At 39.0% G+C, this 21993-nt stretch overlaps 1 protein-coding gene across 3 annotated transcripts in view; it reads right to left on the bottom strand.

Moving 5' to 3' along the window:
* The window catches only part of abtb2b (ankyrin repeat and BTB (POZ) domain containing 2b), a 217559-nt gene that overhangs the window by 42249 nt on the left and 153317 nt on the right, over positions 1-21993 (bottom strand). For all 3 annotated transcript variants that reach the window (XM_069899436.1, XM_069899423.1, XM_069899429.1), the window contains exon 4: positions 8387-8594. In XM_069899436.1, the coding sequence (XP_069755537.1) occupies positions 8387-8594 (208 nt within the window). The remainder of the gene's footprint in view (positions 1-8386; positions 8595-21993) is intronic.

Raw genomic sequence — 21993 nt, 5'->3', positions numbered from 1 at the left:
AATAAGGAAAATGTTGGATGTTGTAGGAATGTTGTCTTATAAAGAGTTGAAAATAAGAAAACAGAAATGGAAAAGGAGGAAAAGTAATGATGGAAAAACGGAAAGAGAAGATAAACAAAATATAAAAGGGCTATGCTGAACTATATGTCTTTAAATATTAATGGAATACATAACCAAATTAAAAGGAAGAAACTACTAAATTTAAATGAATAAATGTATTCCATTAGAAAAAATAACAGATAGGTTAAGAAATAATATTGAAATATTCGAGCAAGTATAGGAGCCTTACATTAAATACAATAGCGAAAACCTACCGGGGACAAACAGTACCTAAGTTGATGGAAGGAGAAGGAAAGAAAAGAATGGACTCAGTAGAATTTCTGGTGTAATTTTGTTGAATGACAACATTGTCTGACTGGCTTAATGCAACCTAGATTGTATACCTAAAATGGATGAGAGGGGGGGGTGGGGGGGTGGTTTGGGAGGAAAGTGGGGGGGAGAAAAAGTCACTGTATATGTGTGAAAAAGAAATAGTGTATATCATGGCTAACGTGATTTATGGTGTGAAAAATAAAAAATTTTTAAAAAAAAATAAAAATTTGGTAGTTGGTAATTTGTTTTTTACCTTTCTACGTGAATATTCTTCCAAATGTTGAGCAGATGGTGCAGTGCTGGTGAACTACTATATTGCACCAGTTTTCCATCCCACTTATTAAGTATATGTTCTGGTACCTTGTCCCCTATTTTATTTAGCTCTATCTTGGTCCAATCTGGTTTTTCCCTTATTTGATAAAAATCTGATAGATATCTTAATTGTGCTGCTCTATAATAATTCATAAAGTTTGGCAGCTGTAAGCCCCCTTGCTTATACAATTCTGTTAATTTATCTAGCGCTATCCTCGGTTTCCCCCCCTTTCCATAAGAATTTCCTTATTATCTTCTTTAGCTCCTTGAAGAATTTCTCTGTTAGGAAGATATTCATTTTAATGCAATTTACCCTTCTTATCAGTGTTAGTGGTAAATCTTTCCAATGTTCTAAGTCATCTCGTAATTTCTTCATTAATGGCTGATAAGTTAATTTGTATAGATGGCCTAGATTATTATCTAACCTAATACCTAGATATCAGATTGCTTGTGTTTGCCATTTAAATGGTCATTCTTCTTTAAACTCTGTGTAATCCGCATTATTCATTGGCATCACTTCACTTCTTATTTGCGTTGATCTTGTACCCCGATATTTCTCCATATTCCTTCAATTTCTTATGTAATTCTTTTATTGATAATTCTGGTTCTGTTAAGTATACTATGATGTCATCTGCAAATAGACTGATTTTATATTCCTTCTCTTTTATATTTATCCCTCTTATTTTATTTTCTGTTCTTATTTGTTCTGCCAATAGTTCTTTAGCTAACGCGAACAGTGAGGGAGATAGTGGACATCCCTGCTTAGTTGACCTACTTAATTTAAATTGGTTTGATATATATCCATTTGCTGTCACCTTCGCCAATGGTCCCTTGTATAATGCTTTTTAATCCAATTAATATATTTCTCTGGTAGGTTGAGCCTCTGTAATACTTTGAATAAATAATTCCATTCTACCCTGTCAATGGCTTTCTCTGATCAAAAGCAACAGCCACTGTTGGCATATTATTTCCTTGTACAGCATGGATTAAGTTAATGAACTTACAGACATTGTCCGTTGTTCGTCTTTTCTTAATAAATCCAGTTTGATCTAGTTATACTATTTTTGGTACACAGTCGGCCAATCTGTTTGCTAATAGTTTTGCTATTATCTTATAATCTGAGTTAAGTAGAGATATTGGTCTATACGATGCTGATGTTAATGGATCCTTCCCCGTCTTTGGTATTACTGTAATTATTGCTGTTTTACATGAATCTGGCAAGTTTTGTGTTTCTTCTATCTGGTTCATTCCTTCCAGGAGAGGAGGAATTAGTAACTCTTTAAATGTTTTATAGAATTCTTTTGGGAGTCCGTCCTCTCCAGGTGTTTTATTGTTCGGTGGCTTTTTTCATATGTCCTGTATTTCCTCTATTTCAAATGGTTTTATCAATTTGACACTCATCTATTTTGTTTTCTTTCCCTTCATTCTCAGTTCGGTACAATTGCTCGTAGAATTCTTTGAAGTTTTTATTAATCTCTGTTGGGTTATATGTAATTTGTTTGTCCTTTTTCCTTGATACCAATACTGTTCATTACGCTTGTTCTGTTTTAAGCTGCCAAGCTAGTATTTTGTGCGTTTTTTCTCCTAGCTCATAATACTTCTGCTTTATCTTCATTAAGTTCTTCTCCACCTTATATGTTTATAGTGTTTCGTATTTTTTTTTTGTTTCGGTAATGCAATTGGGGGAGATAACCTTTTTGTAGATCTGGCAACTAAAATTGCAGGAACTTTTAATGTAACCAATTGTTGGGTCTGCGGGGGTCCACGGATGTCAGAACAATGGCCTTGGTGGGGAGAACCTCTCAATTCATTGACCATGATTTCCCGCATTTGGACAACTAACCGAACGAGATCAAGAGAAACCTGGTCTCTCTCTAACGTCCCCTCTGGTTTTTATTGTCTCTCACGAGCCGGCAAATACCCAGTAGGAGAAAGTCCCTGCAAGGCTGTATGGATTCGCATTTCGCCTGGTGTTTTCACTTGGTTTCCTAAACCTCAGACTTGGTTCTTATCTACTGTTTTTAAAACTAATTGCCTACCCCTGTCTAATAGCAGTATTCAGTTTTGGAATTGTACCACTTCCACCATCACAGGACCATACCAATCAAATCCTGTTCTTAAAAGAGTGTGGGAAAGGGGGTATGGAGTATCCCCAAATGGATTATTCTGGGTATGTGGTAATAAAGCTTATACTCGTCTTCCCTCACAGTGGAGTGGAACTTGTTTCCTAGGAATAATCCGCCCAGAATTTTTCCTTCTACCCCACGATCACGGTCATAAATTAGGCGTGAAGGTCTTTGATACATTACATCGTGAACCCCGCTCTACCACGGTACATTTGGGAGAATGGAGAGATGATTGGCCTCCAGAGCGCATAATTCAATATTATGGTCCCGCTACATGGGCTCAAGATGGATCTTGGGGTTATCGTACTCCTATATATATATTAAATCGCATAATTCGCTTACAAGCAGTGCTTGAAATTGTTACAAATCAAACAGCTATAGCCCTGCAATTACTTGCATCCCAGCAAGGTCAAATGCGCTCTGCTATATATCAGAACCGTCTAGCCCTAGACTATCTCCTAGCCACGGAAGGAGGTGTATGTGGCAAACTTAATTTGACTAACTGCTGCTTACAGATTGATGATAATGGAAAAGCCATTCGTAAAATCGCTGATAATATTCGTACATTGTCCCATGTACCGGTTCAAACCTGGCATCCTTTCCCACAATTTAATTGGATGGACAAATGGTTTGGAGGAACCTGGTGGCGTACCTTCTTGTGGGTCATCGGAGGTATTTTATTCCTCCTACTTATTTTGCCCTGTATTATTCCCTGTCTACGCAGCCTGGTGATTTCCATGGTCGAACAAGCTATGCAACCAGGGGGGATGGGAGACCCTGTAAGACTTTTATTTCAGCGTGAGATTAATGTATCATAAAACATTTCTCTTCCCTAGCTTAGAATCCCCATTCATATCTATACATATATTCAACACATTTTAAAGAGAGAAAGGGGTGGATTGTGATATAGAGAATTTAGGTTAAAAAGACTTAAGTTAAAATGTGATGATTAATCATAAACAGGGAAGCCAGAATGGACAGAGAGTTTACTAGCAGTCAAGGACAGAAGGAGCTGCTGAATATGTTTTTTTAAACCTATCTTTTCATGGTCATAGTGAGAGACATGCAGGAGACAAAGGATTGATAAGAAGTGTGAGAAACAGAATTCAGTGAATGTAGAGTTCACAGCGTACGTAACGAACGTGATAATTAATAATGCAGTTATACTTAGAATGTTTTTGTAATACTAACCAATTAAAACAGTATTAATAAGAAGGGGAAGGGCAAATAATAAAGGTATAAAAATCAATGCACTGTATGTATCGGGGCTTAACTGGTGAGAAACCAGTTGAGTCCAACTCTGCAGACTTGTAAATAAAGCTTGTCGTGTCATCAGTTTTAAAGAGACTCATGTGTGAGAAGTTTTATTTCTGACACTCTCCAGGTGTTTTATTGTTCGGTGGCTTTTTTCATATGTCCTGTATTTCCTCTATTTCAAATGGTTTTATCAATTTGACACTCATCTATTTTGTTTTCTTTCCCTTCATTCTCAGTTCGGTACAATTGCTCGTAGAATTCTTTGAAGTTTTTATTAATCTCTGTTGGGTTATATGTAATTTGTTTGTCCTTTTTCCTTGATACCAATACTGTTCATTACGCTTGTTCTGTTTTAAGCTGCCAAGCTAGTATTTTGTGCGTTTTTTCTCCTAGCTCATAATACTTCTGCTTTATCTTCATTAAGTTCTTCTCCACCTTATATGTTTATAGTGTTTCGTATTTTTTTTTTGTCCGCCAATTCTCTTCTTTTTGTTGTATTTTTCCTTGTTGCTCGTTCTTTTTCTGTACTTACTATTTCCCTTTCCAGCTGTTCTAAATTCTTTAAGTAGCAAGGAGTTTAATCTCCATCTATATGTTCTTGGTGGGATGTCCTCCAGCTCTATTGCTAATAACAGGGATGAGTGATCAGATAACAATCTAGCTTTATATTCCGTTTTCCTAACTCTCCCTTGGATATGGGCTGACATCAGGAACAGGTCAATCCTTGAGTATGTTTTATGTCTACTCGAATAATATGAGTATTCCTTCTCCCTTGGGTGTTGCCTCCTCCATCTATCCATAAGTTTCATTTCCTGCATTGATTTAACCATAAATTTGGCCACTATTCTTTTTGCTAGTCTTTTGTCCAGTTTTATCCACCTTTGGGTCCAAATTAAGGTTAAAATTCCCTTCTATCAATATATTCCCCGCGTATCTATAATCTTCAAAAAATATCTTGCATAAATTTTTGATCCTCTTCATTAGGTGCATATATATTGACCAAGTTCCAGAGTTCTGAATATATCTGACACTTTATCATTATTTACCTCCCTGCTGGATCTATTATTTCCTCCTCTATTCTGATTGGTACATTTTTATTGATTAATATAGCTATACCTCTGGCTTTTTAATTATATGATGCTGATGTCACTAAGAATGGAACCTGTTTATTACCCAGGAACAGCCTGTTCTTTTATCTATTACCCACGCACAACCACCGGCTGCTAGCTCTATAATACTCTGTAAAACTACACCAAAGAGCTAAGCATTAGCTGCAATATTCTAATGCAATTATTCCAAACCAGAAGTAGATGTAAAAGGTAAATATATGTAGGAGAGATAAGAAGGCATCCACTGCTCTACTCTGCTAAATTTAAACATTTTCTTGATCTATTTACATAATAATCTTAATCTATGGGTTACCTTAGTGCCTAAAAGTTACCGTCCGCACTTCAATAACACACGTTGTGACATCACCAGCACATTATGTCCCCATTAATGAGTTCTACAACTTATGATGCTTTTTTTTAAACAAATGGAGCATTTATTAGTTTACATTTGAACCACTGGTTTCAAAAAACAATCTGATGTATAGTCTTAATTTTTTTTTTAAATTGGAAGCCAGAAATGAAACAAAGTCCTAGAAATGTACAATCCCACCATTAACATCTTTGGATATGAAGCATTTATCAGAATTAATCTTTCACCCCTCAAAACAATGATTTCTTTCAAGAGAATAACTTTCAGTGCAGTTTCGGATTTTATTTAATCCAAAGTGATTGTTTTCATGAATCAAGATGCCAGCTAATTAATATCACCTGCTGTATTTCCACTTCATTTATTTAGTCAAACCGTTTTGTTTCCCAAATAACTAACAATATGTTTGTATCCTCCAAGGGATGTTGAATATGCCTGGGATTCCTAAGGAGGCTATTATTCATGGGTATCGGAAGTGGATGGCAATTTAATAAACAATATTACCAGGAAGCTGCAGCAAATATCTCCCTTGGCTTCACTCACTGTTTGTGCTACTAGGTTAATGAGACAGACTAAATTGTTTTCTATATTTAGAATGGAATTCATTGTGAAACCTTGAAATGGGCTTCCCCATGAAGGAGACGTTTAGCAGCTGACATGTACATTTCAATATAATGGAGAGAAAGAGGATATAAGCAAATTCATATTACCAAGAGAGTACATCCAAAAATAAGCCATTCATGATCGGAAACTGTTGCACCATTCATTGTAACAAAAAGCAAGGGTTTGGTTTTGTTAGCAAGAATATATACAAACTGAATTGACAGGAAAATTAGAAATAAAAGACATGCAGTTTGTGGTTTGTGTTGTTATGAGTGGAATACTTTTATGAATTGAGAATATAAATATTGGTCAAATGTAATATGTGCAGAAGGTTTTACAGACTGGAGGAGGGATTTGGTAAATCTTGTAAGTTATTTGAGGATGAAAATTGTTCAATCCAACAATAATTAATGTTTGAGTTCTGTGTTTATCAGACACCAGCAGTTCATTCAACCCAATCAGTAAGTGATACTGCATGATGTCAACATGTTTTGTTGGATGGGTGTGATGGGGTTTGGAGGGGGAAGAGGGAAGAGTAAATGATAGAAAAGGGGAGTTCTATCAAGAGATTGCATCAGAATACAGAAAATTTGAATGAAGAATTCCAAGGTTTTATTTCATTTTTTTTAATCAAAAGGTTGATTAATTTCTGAATTGGAGTTATCCTGTGGGAAGTTACATCTTACTTCTGATATCATCACAAACTTCTCACCACAGCAGTTAGTTTCTAACTCTAGCCCTTGTTAAAAAAAAACAGCCAGGTAGAAGCACACTGAGCAGACTTTGTACATTATTTATTTAACCCTAAAATTAACACCTCTCGATCTCTGACACCTTTAAACATCTTTCCCAATCCTACCACTTCTTGCCCTCATCTCTGCTGAGACAATCCATTCCACACTTCCATGTCTCTTCACGTAAAGAAGTCGCATCTAAAACTTCTGCACCCTCCATTTCAGAGCTTGGACTCTCGACTCCAGAGTTTACGGCAACCTTGAACCTACTAACATTCTTGAGAAGCATTTGATGACATCTTTCTGGAATCTTCTCCACAATAAACAATCTCAAGCTTCACAAATAGATTCACAACCAAGGTTAAATAGATATACAAATTTTTGACTGATTGTTTCATATTCAATTTTCTCGATTAATCAATAGTGCCCTCAGGATGGTGCACTGCGTACACTTCTCCCAGCCTCTACCTGGTAAACTGACTGAGCATAACTTCTTTTTATTTCAAAGTTTGGTACATAGGCATTGCTGGTAAGGCCAGGATTTATTGCTTATTATCTTGAATTTATACCTGAAAAAAGCACACAAATGCTGGACACTCAGCAGGTCAAACAGTGCCTTTATGTAGGAAAGGTGAACATACATCACCAACATTGTGACATAAAGGCACTGTTTGATCTGCTTTCTCACTTAACTACGGTGTCAAAAGAATCCTGTGTTTTACCTCTTGTATTTGTACCTGGTTACTTCCTTATTTATTCATTATAGTTACAGAGTATGTCCATACTTAAATGTGCTCTTTCAACACACAGGATCAGCCAATTTGACCATGTGTCAGAAATGGTCCAACTGCCCCTTGAAGGACATCACTAAAAGGCACTGTGATGGTGGTTTGAGAGATTCTCTACAGTGCTGTGAAGAAACTTTCTCTAACAATCCTCATAGCCACTCATTCCCTTTAGAATAAAGCTTGAGTTTGTGACTTTACCAGTGATGCTGAAGCTAGAAAATGCTGGACAGAGGTGACTATGCTCTACATTTTTACTTGGAGAAACAGCTTGTGTCCACTCTGCTCAACTCAAATATAGGACCCACAATAACATAACCTGTGCATTACTTTTGAACATTATGAACTCTGTGTTTGGTGATGTGATGCAACGAGGCACTCACAGCTGTCATCCTGAATTAACAGGGTGGGGAAACAAGTTATTAACAGCTAAGGTTTAACAAGAGCATTTCAATAATATGCAGTAAAACCCCTCGTATCTGATACCCATGGGGATTGGTAGATGCCGGATAGGTGAATTTTCTGGTCGCTTGAGATTGCGTGTGGTGTGATTGGCGAACTAATGGGACGGTATGCCAATTTTAATCTTCCATAGTTTTTACCTATATATTTTCCTCGGATTTTTTTGCCGGTTGCTTGAATTCCAGATAAAAGGTTTTACTGTATATGAACAGCTGAAACAAAATCATAAAATGAAAACTGTACATTGCCAAAAAGTTACCTTTCATTATTTAAGGAAACTCTAGGTGGGTCCAGGTTGGGATTCTCCATTGATTCCATCTGTGGACACCGCAGGAAATAGTAGAGTGTGTGCAGGGCATCAGGAGACCAGGTGACTGGCTGCTGCCGGTTCTGGCGGCAGGGACTCATTCCTGGAGACAAGGTGGTTGAGCACTGCAGGTGGTGCATGGCTCGAGACACGAGGTCACCTGATAGGAAGTGCAATCAGAACAAATAGGTCAGATGGCGATTTGCGCAATTTCAATCAAAACAAAGGAGAAGGGTGCACTTTCTGTATGTGCTTTTTGCTCTCCATGTACCTACACCATTTATATTCATCTTCTGAAATGTAAGCAGTAGTTTTTGTTCATTGCTAAAATGGGAGGTCCCTTGCCTGGTTCCACTGGCAGAGGTTCCCCCATCCTGGCCAAGAAGATCACTGCTGAGTTCTGCAATGGTTTACACGTGGTCTGAAGATACAATGTCAGTTGCTCTGTCTCATGACCATCACCTCTCTCCAGTCATCCATTATGCAAAGTTTGTTGGTGGACATGCATTTGGGAACTTTCCCAAGCCTTCGACGTTGATCATTGGTTAGAATTTCCTTCTTTCGTACCAATCCCATTTCCCTCCCAAGTCACTGTTCGAGGCTGAAGCTGATGACTTGCTGTCTTAATTGACCCTGAGTAGCCTTGTATCCTCTCTGAAACAGGACATGTAACCACTAAGTAATATCTTTATGGGAATAAAATGTGTTTCTTTAACCTTGTTGATCAATATACCATTCCAGATTCACCAATGTAGTTGACACTTAATGGTCAATGGGTATCAGGAAAATAATATACATTGTTGGGAGAACCACATCTCATGATTGAATGAATGCATAAAAAGTAGTTTAGTCAAGACAGAATAGTTCTTCCATGTTCAGAAACGTAGCTCTGAGCACGTCCCCCTTCATGGCTCTGCTGTTGTTACACTACTGCACCCCCCCTACACTACCATCGGAAACAATTCCTGTATCCATGCAGCTTGGGAATTTGCTACTTTCAAAGAATTGCTCAAACCACACAAATTCCATTTAGGCAGGAGCTAGGTAAGCTTTAGAAAACCTGGTCAAGGCAGTTCTGTTCAATGCATAACAAAAAGGAATTTTATAAAGCCAGGTTTCCCGAATGTTAAATGATCACATACTTCTGCTTTTAGCCAGAAATCACTGTAGCCAACACTTTTTCCAGTCTCACTGATTCTGAAACTCAGGATCTGGCTAGAACCTAAATACACAGCAGACATTGGAAGCATTAGATTCTCCAATGTTTTTATTTGGGGTGGTGGATTTCAGTAAATAGTTTGGTGAATAAAAGTAGACAAGTCAAACAAAATAGCTTGTTTTTCCAATAGTGAAATGTTACAGACATTCACTTGTGCTATAGGAGAAAGAGGGAGTGTTAAGCAACACTGGAAAAGTCTTTTTCCGATATAAGTTGAAAGTAAATGAGGAGACCTCAAGACCCACAGCCAAGTTAGTGGTTTTCCTGATATTACAAGAAATGGGTTGAATGGTGAGAATGCACGGCAGTCAGACATAACGTTGTCTGTCAGCTGTCAGGGCTGCATTTAACTTGCTTTACTATGATATCCTTTGCCTGTCTTATTACTTCATTTAAATTGCACTTCTCTCCTACATTAACAATGCTGCAACAATTTACTGCAGCCACTGTACACACAATATCTGAAGTACCTCTAATTCATTTTAAGAGATGGGTGCCACGGTAAAAAAAAATGCAGCTATTTGAATATTTCTCCCATTGAGCTCATACACATCAGTGCTTGTAATGGCCAGTCTGTCTGCTGCTTGGCGGAAGGGTTGCCAACAATCATGTGCTTTGTGGGAAGAAATGAGAAACTTTCCCTTCTGGTTTCTAGCTCTGCATTTGAACAAACATCCTGGACCCAAGCTGTCCTTGGGAAGAATGCAATGAGATTCCAGGCAACAGGAATCAAAGGTTCGATTCCTCTGGAAAGGTTAGGTTTATCATAATTCTGAAGGGAACATTATTTCTGGTTATTAGTAAGGTGAAACCAAGTTCCTAGCCACTTACCCAGAACAAATTAATACCCACGACTCTGGAAAATAAGATCCAGGACACCTGGTGCCGGAAGGGGTATCGAGGATTGTTATGAGCAAGGGCAGCTTATGTCATTCAAACAGCTAAGGAATAAATATGATTTGTCTAATAAAACTTTCATTTGCTATCTTAAGATCTTTCTTAAGGTGATCCACGATCAATTGCACAAAGACTGAAGTTGCTGAAACTGAAGGCTTTTATTTGCAAGAGATGGATAGCATCCCTGTGTTGGTTGCTCACACTGAACCGGACTTGAACTGAGGGTAGGCTTGTGGCATGACAGCCTTTATGGGAAAGGGGGAGAAGTCAGTGAGAGCAGGGTCAAACAGGAAAGGTCATGTAATTTACATATGATGAATATGTACAATAGTGGTTTCACCACACAAGAGATTATTTAGGATCATCTATGGCTGTGTCCGTGTGTAGTGACATGGAGATTCTAATTCGAAAGGGGAATAAGCGCAAGTTAATCTCTATGATGCATCTCCTATTCCAAAGCGAGGGCCTGAAGCCGGGCTTACACAAGTTGAGGGGAAGGTGGGGCCGAACTTGGGTAGCCAAGAAGTAATTAGCGGTCATGTGGAAGTCCGACTCCCAAATAACATGCTCTTGTATTTTGTTCCTGATCTTTTTTTATTTTCTTTGGATTTTTTCTTAAGTTCCCCTGAGATTTGTGACTTTACCGATATTTAGTTCTTTGTATTTGTTCAATTTATATAATCTTTTCTTTGTTGTGTTAGGGTATGGGAAGGAGGGGAGAGGGGTAGGGGAAAAATAGATTCTGTAGGTTATATACTATTGATGAAAGAGATTGTGTTGTTTGGATTTTTGAGTCTTTGAAAATCAAAAATAAAATATTAAAATATTTGAGCACCTCAGCTCTATCTGTCACAGTAGTGTGGATCTCCCAGTGGCCACCCATTTCTATTCCCCGCCCTATTCCCTTGCTGACATGTCCATCCATGGTTTCATGCTAGACTGAGACCACCTCAAAAGTTGTAGGAATAACACTTCATCTTCTGTCTGGGCACCCTTCAACCGGATGGCATTAACACTGTCTTCTCCAGTTTCTGCTAAACCCCCCCAATGCCGCCACCCCTTCTTCTTCCCCTATTGTTTTTTTCCCTGTCTCCTTTCACAGTGCCAAAATCAATCATCACCTCTCCTCTCATCATATCCAATGAACACCTATTGTTCGTCTGGACTCCTTCTCTGCTCTTTCTTCAGTCTCTTTATTCTTACACCTTCCTGTTTTTTGTTTATTCCATGAAGACGGGCTCAGGCCTGAAACGTCAGTAATACATCTTTATCTCCTATGGACACTGCGAGGCCAGCTGAGTTCCTCCTGCATTTCTGTCTATTTTTACTACAATCACTGTATCTGCAGACTTTTGTGTTTCACAGCATTTAAATACATTTCCAATTCACCTGGCATCCAACTTTTTCTATGCTATCACATTCTTCTAAGTATTTGAACACAGTTATTTCACTTTTCCAGTTTTTAATTTTTTTAAAACTAATCCTACTTCTGCCCTCATTCCTTGTTGTTCGGCAGTGTGTGGCATTTAATGCAATTTACGATTCAAAACAAGCCATTACTCAACTGCAAGGCTGAAACCTCTCTCAATCTGTTCATCTGTCATCTTTATTTCTAGAATCAATTGCTCTGATATCCTCTGGATATGAAACTGGCATATGCCAAGTGAGGTAACATCAGTATAGATATTCCCAAAGTAGAATGGACCTGGAGTGAACTACAACTTAGTGTCAAGCTGGTCCAGAAGGTTAGATTACAAGGGATTTCAGGTGAGCCGGCTGGTCAGATACAGAATTGCCCGGTGATAGGGGACATAGGGCAGTAGGGGAGGGCTGCTTTACAGACTTGAAACCTGTCACCATGCTGTGTCCACCGCAGTTTGGCTTCTATATTAATGGTTTGTACGAGATTATAAATAGCACAGTTAGTTGATTTGCAGATGGCAGCAAATTTGGTGGTATAGTGGACAGTGACAAAGATTATCTACGATTTAGGTCAACTGGGAAAGTGGGCTAATGCCAGATGGAATTTAACTTGGAGATGTGCAAACTGATGCATTTGGGAAGTTAAGACAGGGCAGGACTTGTACAAAAGAGCCCTGGAGGACGGAGAGAACGAGCAGAACAAATACATGGTTGGGACATGAATTTCAAAAGTTAGGGTGACATATTACGGCTATAAAAGATGTTGGTGTGATTGTACTTGGAGTAGGCTGTGCAGATCTGATCACTTGCCTCCATTAACCATGTTATTAAGCTGGAAAGGGCACTGAAAAGACTCACAGGGATGTTGCTGAAAATGGAGGGCTTGAGTTACAAGGAGAAGCTGGATAGGCTGGGCCTGCTTTCATGAGAAGGCTGAGGGTGACTTTGGTGAGATGGATGGTCACCATCTTCTTTGCAGGGTAGGGGAGTCTAAAACCAGAGGCCATAGATTTAAGGTGAGAGAGGACAGATACAAAAGGTGACCAAGGGACATGTTTTTTGGCATGGCCATGCTGAGGACCTCGACAGACGTAAGTTGGCAGAGCTCTCTGTGAAGATCGATTAAAAGACCGATTTAAAGTATCAAAATATATGTTTTTTGTGTTAAAAGCAAAAGATTGATGGGTAAGAAGAATAAGAACCAGAAAAATAAAACTGAAGAAGCTCAAAAGTCACCGAGATCATTGACAGAAAGTCCACAAGGGAGTGGGGAAGAAGGTGAAGCCGTGGTGTCAGAAGTGGGGGAACGACACAGGATTTCCAAAAAAAAAATGATAGAATCTATGGAGGTTCTGAGTGAACGATTCTCCAGGGTGGAAAATGGACTAAGAGAGGTGACATGAAAAATAACAGAAATGATGATGGGAATGGAAGTCCTGAATACTCAGGTGGGCCTGGTTGAAAATGACCTGATAATGACTCAAGAACAATTAAAAAGCCTGGAGAAAAATACAAAAAAAATGGAAAGCAGATAAATAACTGCTGCTGGACAAAATTGACCACATGGAAAATTTCAACAGAAGAAATAATGTCTGAATCGTCGGGCTGAGAGAAGAGGCTGAGGGGAAAGACCCAGTGAATTTCTTTGAAGAGTGGATCCCACAAGTGCTGGGAGTTGGAAAATTCAAGGAAAAGCAACTTATAGAGAGAGAGCCCATCGGTCCCTCGACCCCAGGAGAGCGGACAACCAAAGAAAAAGACCAAATCCTGCTGAGATTATTGAGTTACCGGGATCAGGAGGCAACATTGAGAGCAGAAGTAGAGTATGCCAGGGAAAATGGTGGCCTGGTTGAGAAGGACGGAGGAAAGATACTATTCTTTCAGAACTTGAGTGCTAATTTGGTAAAACAGAGAAAAGAATTTGATGATGTTAAAAAGACAATTAAGAAAACAGAATATAAAATATGCAATGCTGTACCCAGCAACGCTTAGAATTGATGTTACAGAGGGACCCCAAAGATTTTATAAAACAGTGAATGAAGTAGAGAGATTTCTACAAGAATCGTAAAGGGGTCCCAAAAATAGAAGCCAGAAAGAAAAAAGAAGAACAAGAAAAAAGACAAAGTAAATGGTAAATGTTAAAAATCAGACAAAAAGTAAAACAAGTGTTATATTTTTGAATTTTCTATTATCGGTTATTTAAAGTAATATTGAATGGTATATGAAGAACTCAACAGAGAATAAATATTTAGTGAAATAGTAGCACCGGAGATACTCTGACTTAAGGGGGTTAATGGCACTGGAGAGGGAGAAATTTTTCAAAATGGTATCGAAACTAAGGGGAGGGGTCCTTCCTTGTACAGTACCGTGGGCTTTTTTCATGGGCTTCTGGGGTTTCTTGATTACATCACCATCAGAGCAGGGGTAATACATATACTTGTTAAAAGGGGAAAATCACTTCACTGTAATAAGTAATCAAAATATGTACAAATGTAAATATGAATAGAATGTTAAAATTTATCAGTTATAATATTAATGGAATAAACAGACACAAAGAGGAAAAGAATTTTGGCACACTTAAAAAAGTTAAAAGGCAGATATAGTTCTTCCACAACAGTATAAAATCAGAAGACATTAAGATAACAAGTGACTGGGTGGGACAAGTCATATCCTCCTCTTTTAACACCAAAGCGAGCGGGTAGCAATTTTAATAAACAAAAAAATACTGATGTTGGTCAAATTATTAACAATAAAAAACCAGATAATCCCATTCAAATACATATGATTAAAATCTGGTATGTTATTAATGAGTATATTGCAAAAAAAAGTGGGGATATCAATAAAATCACCATTGTGCCAGAATGAACTATTGCCCATGAACTTGGGCAATAGAATTTTAAATATTTGTCATGAGAAAGAAATTAAACATATTGAAAATTGCTTGGAAGAAGGGCTACTTGTGTCCTCTGAAATGTAATTTGTCAAATAGAACCTTCTACTGCTTTGAGGTCATTCTTGCTAGAGAATTGGGGTTGTACAATGACCCTGCCCTCAAGCAACAAAGTGAAGTGGATGCTTCAACTGGGAAATGCATCTAAATTCATAACTAGGATGTATTCTGTTCTCCAAGGCAAAAGTGTTAAGCCGGGACTACAAAGGTCGAGGGAGAGGTGGAAGTCGGATCTCAGTGTTACAATACTTTTGACTGGTGTTTGGACAGTATGAAATCAATGATTATGGGACATATGGATTGGTTCAATATAATTTTCTACATCGATTATATCTCATGCCACAAAAAATACATACATCAAAATCTGAAAGATACTTTAGGTGTGGCATCGAAATTGGAACCTTCTTACATTCTACATGGTTGTGTGTGAAGGTAAAATCATTCTGGCATGATATCACTGAAACACTAACAAGAATGACAGGATTGACCTTCACACATGACCCAGAGCTGTACCTTCTAAACAACCTTGTGGATGTGAGCAACAAATTGACTAAATCTATTTTGTTAAGGTAGCCCTAGCTGTGGCCAAGTAGTATATACCACTCACTTGGATGTCTGACTCTCCCCTACTTATTGCTCGATGCGTAGCTGAACACCCATGGAGAAAATTACTTAGAACTTAAAAAATAAATATGACACTTTCATTAAGATATGACAACCATACTTAGATTATATAGGGATCCAAATGTAAACCTGACCATTCAAAGTAGGTAAAGATGCGATATCCCAGAAAAAAAAGAATGTTGAAAGAAACGAGAGCTCTGATGGTGCGCAAAGTTATATTCTTATATTGGTGGGTTGGGGGGGGGGGGGGGAAGGGGGAAATATTTATTTTTATTATATTTATTTTTATTTTGTTTGTAAACATTTAGTTTGAAATGTATACAAGTTTGAAGACTGTATGAATATATTTATAGATGAAAATATATATTTTTTTAAAAATTGACCAGTTTTTCTGCACAGAGGGTGGTTGGTGTAAGGAACGAGCTGTCAGAAGAAATGGTAGTGGGGGTACAATGGCAATAGCTACAGACATTTAGATAGACAAGTTTGGGAGGGATATGAGTCAAATGCAGTAAAATGGGACTAGCTCACCTGGTTGGCATGAATATGTTTGGCCAAAGTACCTGTTTCAGTGTTGTAGCCTAGGCCCCAAAACACCAAGGTCCACTCTAGAAATTCAGTCTTGTTGAATTTACCCTCCGCACTATTTATTCCAGCGCTTGACATGCCGTTTTCATTGCCTTTGAACCCAGGAAGTGATGCAGCTACTGAAGCTCATTGTTCCTTTTATCATAACGATTACCACCGAGGAACATGGAATACCTTGTGACAGAAAGGCTGAGGAGAGGAGACAGTGATGAAACTGGCCCGGAGAGAAGAAATCAAAAGCATGGGTTACGAAATAGCTTGAAGGCAGTGAGTTAAATGCGTGCATCAGAGGGTCATTGTTGTCATGTAGATTAGTCTGGCAGTCAATTTGTCCACAGAGTTTCAGAAACAGCAATGAGATAATATTTCATCAGTTTTTCTGGTGACAGGAGGGGATGAGATAATTCTTTGCTCATCCTTTAAAAGGAACCATTTGTGTTTTTTTTCCCCCATCCACACGAACCAACCTCCAGCTGGTTTAGTGTCTCACATGGAAGATGGAGTCTCTAAATGCCAGCAATCACTCAGCAGTGTCATGAAGTGAAAGAGGATTGGAAATTCTTTGATGAGGTAATAAATCAAAAAAAAAGGAAATGGCAAGATGGTACAGAGAGGGAGCATTTAATGACTGGTCCCTCACCAACTAGCCCCACCCTTAATAGTGTTTGTGATGCGGGATTAATAGGGAGAGAGGTTGGTGTTTTTTATCTTTCTTTACCTGCTTCATTCTCGTGCAGGAAGAGTCCTCTTAAATCTAAAACCAACATCTTGGCGTCAGAAATGGTATTATTGGAATAAGTTTCCTAAACTTAATTTTAGAGGACATCAGAGCTAATGGTGGTGTGGCTAGAAAAGATCAGACTAAATTTTATGGCATCTCTTCTCTGGAGAATCCCTATGGACAGGGAGAGCAGACGTACTCTCCTGAGATCAGGAAGGAATCCTTGGGTCTTTGCAAGCTTTGGTCAGCATCGGATTCCACTCCTAAGTTTACATTGTGACCTGTTCAAAAGGTATATGAGAGCATCATTTATTGCTTGTAATTTACTACTTTTTTTTGAGTTACAGTACCAGTGTTGGTAAAACTCAGACCCATCTGAAACAATTCTGCACAGCTGGGACATATCATCACTAATGGAGGCCTGGAAGGCATTAATGGCACAAAGCCTTGGGAGCTGGGAATAGGGCAACAGAAATATGAGATTTACAGCCAAGTCTGTTCTTGAACAATACTCACCTGCCTCTTTTTTAGTCACCGACACACTTATTGGCTCAAATACCAAATACAAATGATTTTGAATCTTACAGATGACGAACACTGAACGAGAAACTTTATAAAGGTTAAATGGGAAGAAATACACTTATTTCTGGCTGTTTTTCTTCCAGTGCCAATCTGTCCATGTACTGGGGTCAGAGACTACTGGAAATACTCCAAAGGTCAGGTGGTACCCATGGAGAGAGAGAGCCCGAGTGAATGTTTCAGATCTGGTAAAAAGTCACTGCCCAGAAATGTTAACTCCATTTCTCTTGCATGACATGCGGCAAATTCTCTGTAAATTTCCTGTACGCTCATTTTCTTTTTCAGATTTTCAACATTGACAGTATTTTGGTCTTTGGTTCTGGGGTAAGATTATTTAAGGGTGGCCAGGTTAGCACAGCAGTTAGCACAACACTGTTATAGCGCCAGCAACGAGTTGGAATCCAACTCTGTCTGTAAGGAGTTTGTATGTTCATCCCGTGTCTGCATGGGTTTCTTCTGGGTGCTCCGGTTTCCTCCCACCCTTCAAAACATAGTGGAGTTGTAGGTCAACTGGGTCTAAAATTAAAAAAGGATTTATTCAGATTATGTGGCTTTTCCTGTTCGAGTGGGCCTTAGCAACAGGAGATTTGGTTTGAGGAAGGGGTTTCCAATAATGGTACAACACCCTTTGCTGTGTGATACATTCAATGCTGGGATTTAATGAAATCAGACAGGACAAGGATTCGTCGATCAACGAGCAGAGAGAGAGAGAGAGAGAGAGAGTTTAGGAGACCCTTGAGGATGACTTATTCTCGAATCAGTTCTGGATACTGGTGGGGATCAGGGTTCCCCTGAGTAGTGCAACTGGAACCGAGGTATTGCCCCCCAATAGGTGGGCTCACACAGAGGAGAACCTAAATGCCACATAAACAACAGTTTGAGGAAATCTACAGTCGCAGGAGTCAATAGTTGTTTCTGTAGCTGTAGCTGTGATTGCAGGACAGTACGTTGCTCTGCTGGTGCCAATGTCCAGGATATTACAGAGCAGCTGCTCAAGATTCTGAAGGGGGAGTGTCATCTATTTCAGAATTAACAAACAGAAAACACATCGACATGTTGCAAGCAGATTTTTAAGAATTTATAAAAGCAGAACTTCAAAAATAATAGTCTGATTATTTGTGACGCCACATGCCTCCCAGCAGGAAGCAGAAGAATGCAGTTGAACATCTGGTGAGATAGATGATGCAGGAGCTTTTAAATCAGTGTGCTGATCGGCTGCATCATGGCCTGTAATGGGGGCACCAATACCTCTGCGCAAAGGTAGTTGGCACAGCCGAGAACATCACAGCAATAACTCTTCCCACCATCGAGAAACTCTACGTAGAACAGTGCCGTCAGAGAGCAGCAGCAGTTATCAAGGATCCAGACCACCCTGTCTACTCCCACCTGCCCTCTCCTTGTGGAGGGTGGGAATCCATCTTAATCAGGTTGAGACACAAAAATTCAAAGAGATTGGGGCCAGCGGTGGGGTCCCGACAATTACGGTTTTCTCTAAGTTTTCTTTTACTTTTTCGTAAGAAATTTTTTAAAGTGTAATCGTTTTGTTTTATTCTTTGGTCCTTATGTCCTAAACTTGTCAGGAAGATAAAGTGATACTGATAATTGTTACAAGAATAAGGGACCAGGGCTAATTTATTGCTGCCTTTTTTTATTTAGGGTGACCATCTATTTAATTTTGTCTTTGGATGTATCAATGGGGGGAGATGGGGGAGAAAATTGGACTCCACGGGAAAACTTGTATATAATTGGAGAATGAGTGTGCTTTTTTATTAAGAATTATTACGGATTGTTGACACTGTTGAGTTTGAAAAATTATAAATAAAATATTCAAAAACAAAAAGATCCAGACCACCCAGGACACACTCTGTTCTCATTGCTGCCATCAGGAAAGTGGTATAGGTGCCACCAGGTTCAGAAACAGTTGCTACCCCTCTGCTGTCAGACTCCTCAACAACAAACTCAGAGACTTATTTAAGTACTCTTACTTAGCACATTATTTGAATTTTTAAATGTAATATTTTTTAAAATTTTAAACGTACAGCACAGTAACAGGCCCCTCTGGTCCACAAGCCTTGCCGCCCAATTAACCTACAACCCACATATAATTTTGAACGGTGGGTGGAAACAGGAGCACCCAGAGGAACCTCATGGGAAGAATGAACAAACTCCTTACTTACTCGGGTCACTGGGGCCGTAACAGCTTTGCGCTAACTGCTATGCTAACCATCAGTTTATTTGCACTTCCTTCTTTGTTTACATTTCTCTCTTCTGGATACATATCTTTTCTTGAGTACTGTTTTTTTTTTGCACTATTGACAAGTAAAAGTTGTGCCTGGCGTGCAGGAAAAAGAATCTCAGGGTTCTATGTGAAATCATGTGACAATAAATCTGAACTTTGAAATTCCTGGAACCCATCCTGGTCCTCTTCAAGCATCTCAACAGGGCTTCAACCAACATCCTTGCAGGCAGCTATGCGATGGGCTACTGGCTTGGTCTTACATCAGCTTGATTGATGGGGTAGAGGAGGTTGAGAAAGCTCAAAATTATTCTTGAACAAAAGCGGCAGAAAATGAGAAAGTTTGGGAGGTGGAGCAAACAAAGGTTACCAAATTGTCAAAAAGGAATCGGGTAAGGGGCTGAGTGAATGGGATAGAGAGGAAGGAGGTACTGGCGGATACATGGAAGTGTAAATATTTTAGCCATCAGTGAAGCATTGCTTAAAGGCAGCAGGAGTGTCAGCTTCATGTTCTGCATCCTAGGTTATCAGACGAGTTGGGGGAGAGAGAGAGAGAGAGAGAGAGAGAGAGAGAGAGATTTTAAAAAAATGGTGTGGGAGGGAGGCAGTTCTAGGTGGGGGCAATTCTAGTTAAAGAAACAACTGTGAGAAGGGACTAGATATTTAAAAAAATCATCCAATGATTTAGATTTGTCAAAGAGCAACGGTACAATAAAACTAGAGATACTGAATTTGGAGAAGACAATTTTGCCAGGCTGAGAATTGACTGAGCAATAGCAGATTGGGAACATCTACCAGAAGCTATACCAGTGTCAGAGCAAAGGAAGGCATTTGAGAATGAGATTCAAGGGACTCAGGGTAAAATTGTCCCATTAAAAAAAAGGCAGGCCAGTCAACTCCAGGACCCATGCTGAAAGAGTACATTGATGGAAAGGCAGGCGCAATGAAATATGCTTGTGACAAGATAGCAAAAGCCTGATTGAGCAGAAAGCCCACTAGAAAGTAGACAGTGCAGAAGTGACTTTTTTAAAAAATGGGAGAGCAAAGAAGGGATTTAAGAATGCCAACAAATAAAATCAAAGAAAAGAGGAGAACTTATGAGAGATTGGGGCCAAAAAGCAGATTACCTGTGAAATGGAAGATTAGAGATACAGGTTGGCTCTTCATGAATAGTATGTGCCATTTTTTACAAAAGAGGGAGATAGGTTCATATGAAATATTGGGTGGATAAACATGGTAAAAATGGAAACACTTTTGACAGTGAATTATATCCCAGACCTCAGATTTGGATAAAATATATCTTAGGCTTTTAAAAAGTTGGAAACTGTGGAGGCTCTGATTAGATTTCATCCTTCAAGCAAGGTCAGAGAGGTGAAGGAGTACTAACATTGTGACATTGTTTAAAATGGAGGAAAAGTTAAACGAATTACAGACCTGTTAGTTTAGTAAGTGGTAGAGAAATGTTTTGAGTTAATTCCCAAGCACAACACAAACACAGACCTTAAAAACTGAAAATCGGGGCAGTTGACAGCTTTTTTTGTGAAAAGAGGCTTGTGTCTGAGTAATGATTGAATTCTCCGAGAAGTGACAAAAAGGAACAATGAGCACAATCCATTCAATGCCATTGTCACATGTGACAGAGTGCCTAAAAAAGTCAAAGTCCTTGAAATCCAATGGGATATGGTAAATTTAGGTCAGTGACAGATTGATGGCCATTTTACTAATTAGTCACTCTGGTGGAGTTCCACAGAGCTCCGTACTCCATGATTTGTTTCCTTTTATATACACAAATGATTCAGAAGTTTTAAAAAAAAGCTTGCACGTGGCTGTGCAGATGACAGTGAGGAGAAAAGTTTTAAATGGCGGAATGATTGCCATTTTTCCCCCAAATGGTGGTGGGGGTCAGGAACCTGCTACCCAAAAGGGTGATGGAGGCAGAAAGCCTCATCACATTTAAAAACATAATTATAATCTGCAGACCAACGGACTGAGGGTAAAATTAGGCCACGTTACTCTATTATGGGGATTACAGACAAGTTGGGCCGAATGGCCTCCTGCATCACAGAGTTCTAAAGAGTCAATAACATGGAATCAGGCTCTTCGATGCACTGAGTCTGTGCCGACCATCAATCTCCTGCATTAACCCATTGTATCCTCATCACGGTGCCCCCAGATTCCATCAGTTACCTAAACACGACACGATTTAGAGTAATTGATTAACTTTCCAACCCACACATTTTTTTGAGATGAGAAATTAAGCTAGAACACCCAGAGGAAATCCAAGCAGTCGCAGAGGGAGTGTACAAACTCCACAGAGTATGGA

Source organism: Narcine bancroftii, chromosome 1 (assembly GCF_036971445.1).
Source record: "Narcine bancroftii isolate sNarBan1 chromosome 1, sNarBan1.hap1, whole genome shotgun sequence".
In the NCBI taxonomy this organism is placed as follows: domain Eukaryota; kingdom Metazoa; phylum Chordata; class Chondrichthyes; order Torpediniformes; family Narcinidae; genus Narcine; species Narcine bancroftii.
Note: the sequence above shows the minus strand (reverse complement) of the source record. Positions and strands in the feature narration are given on the sequence as shown.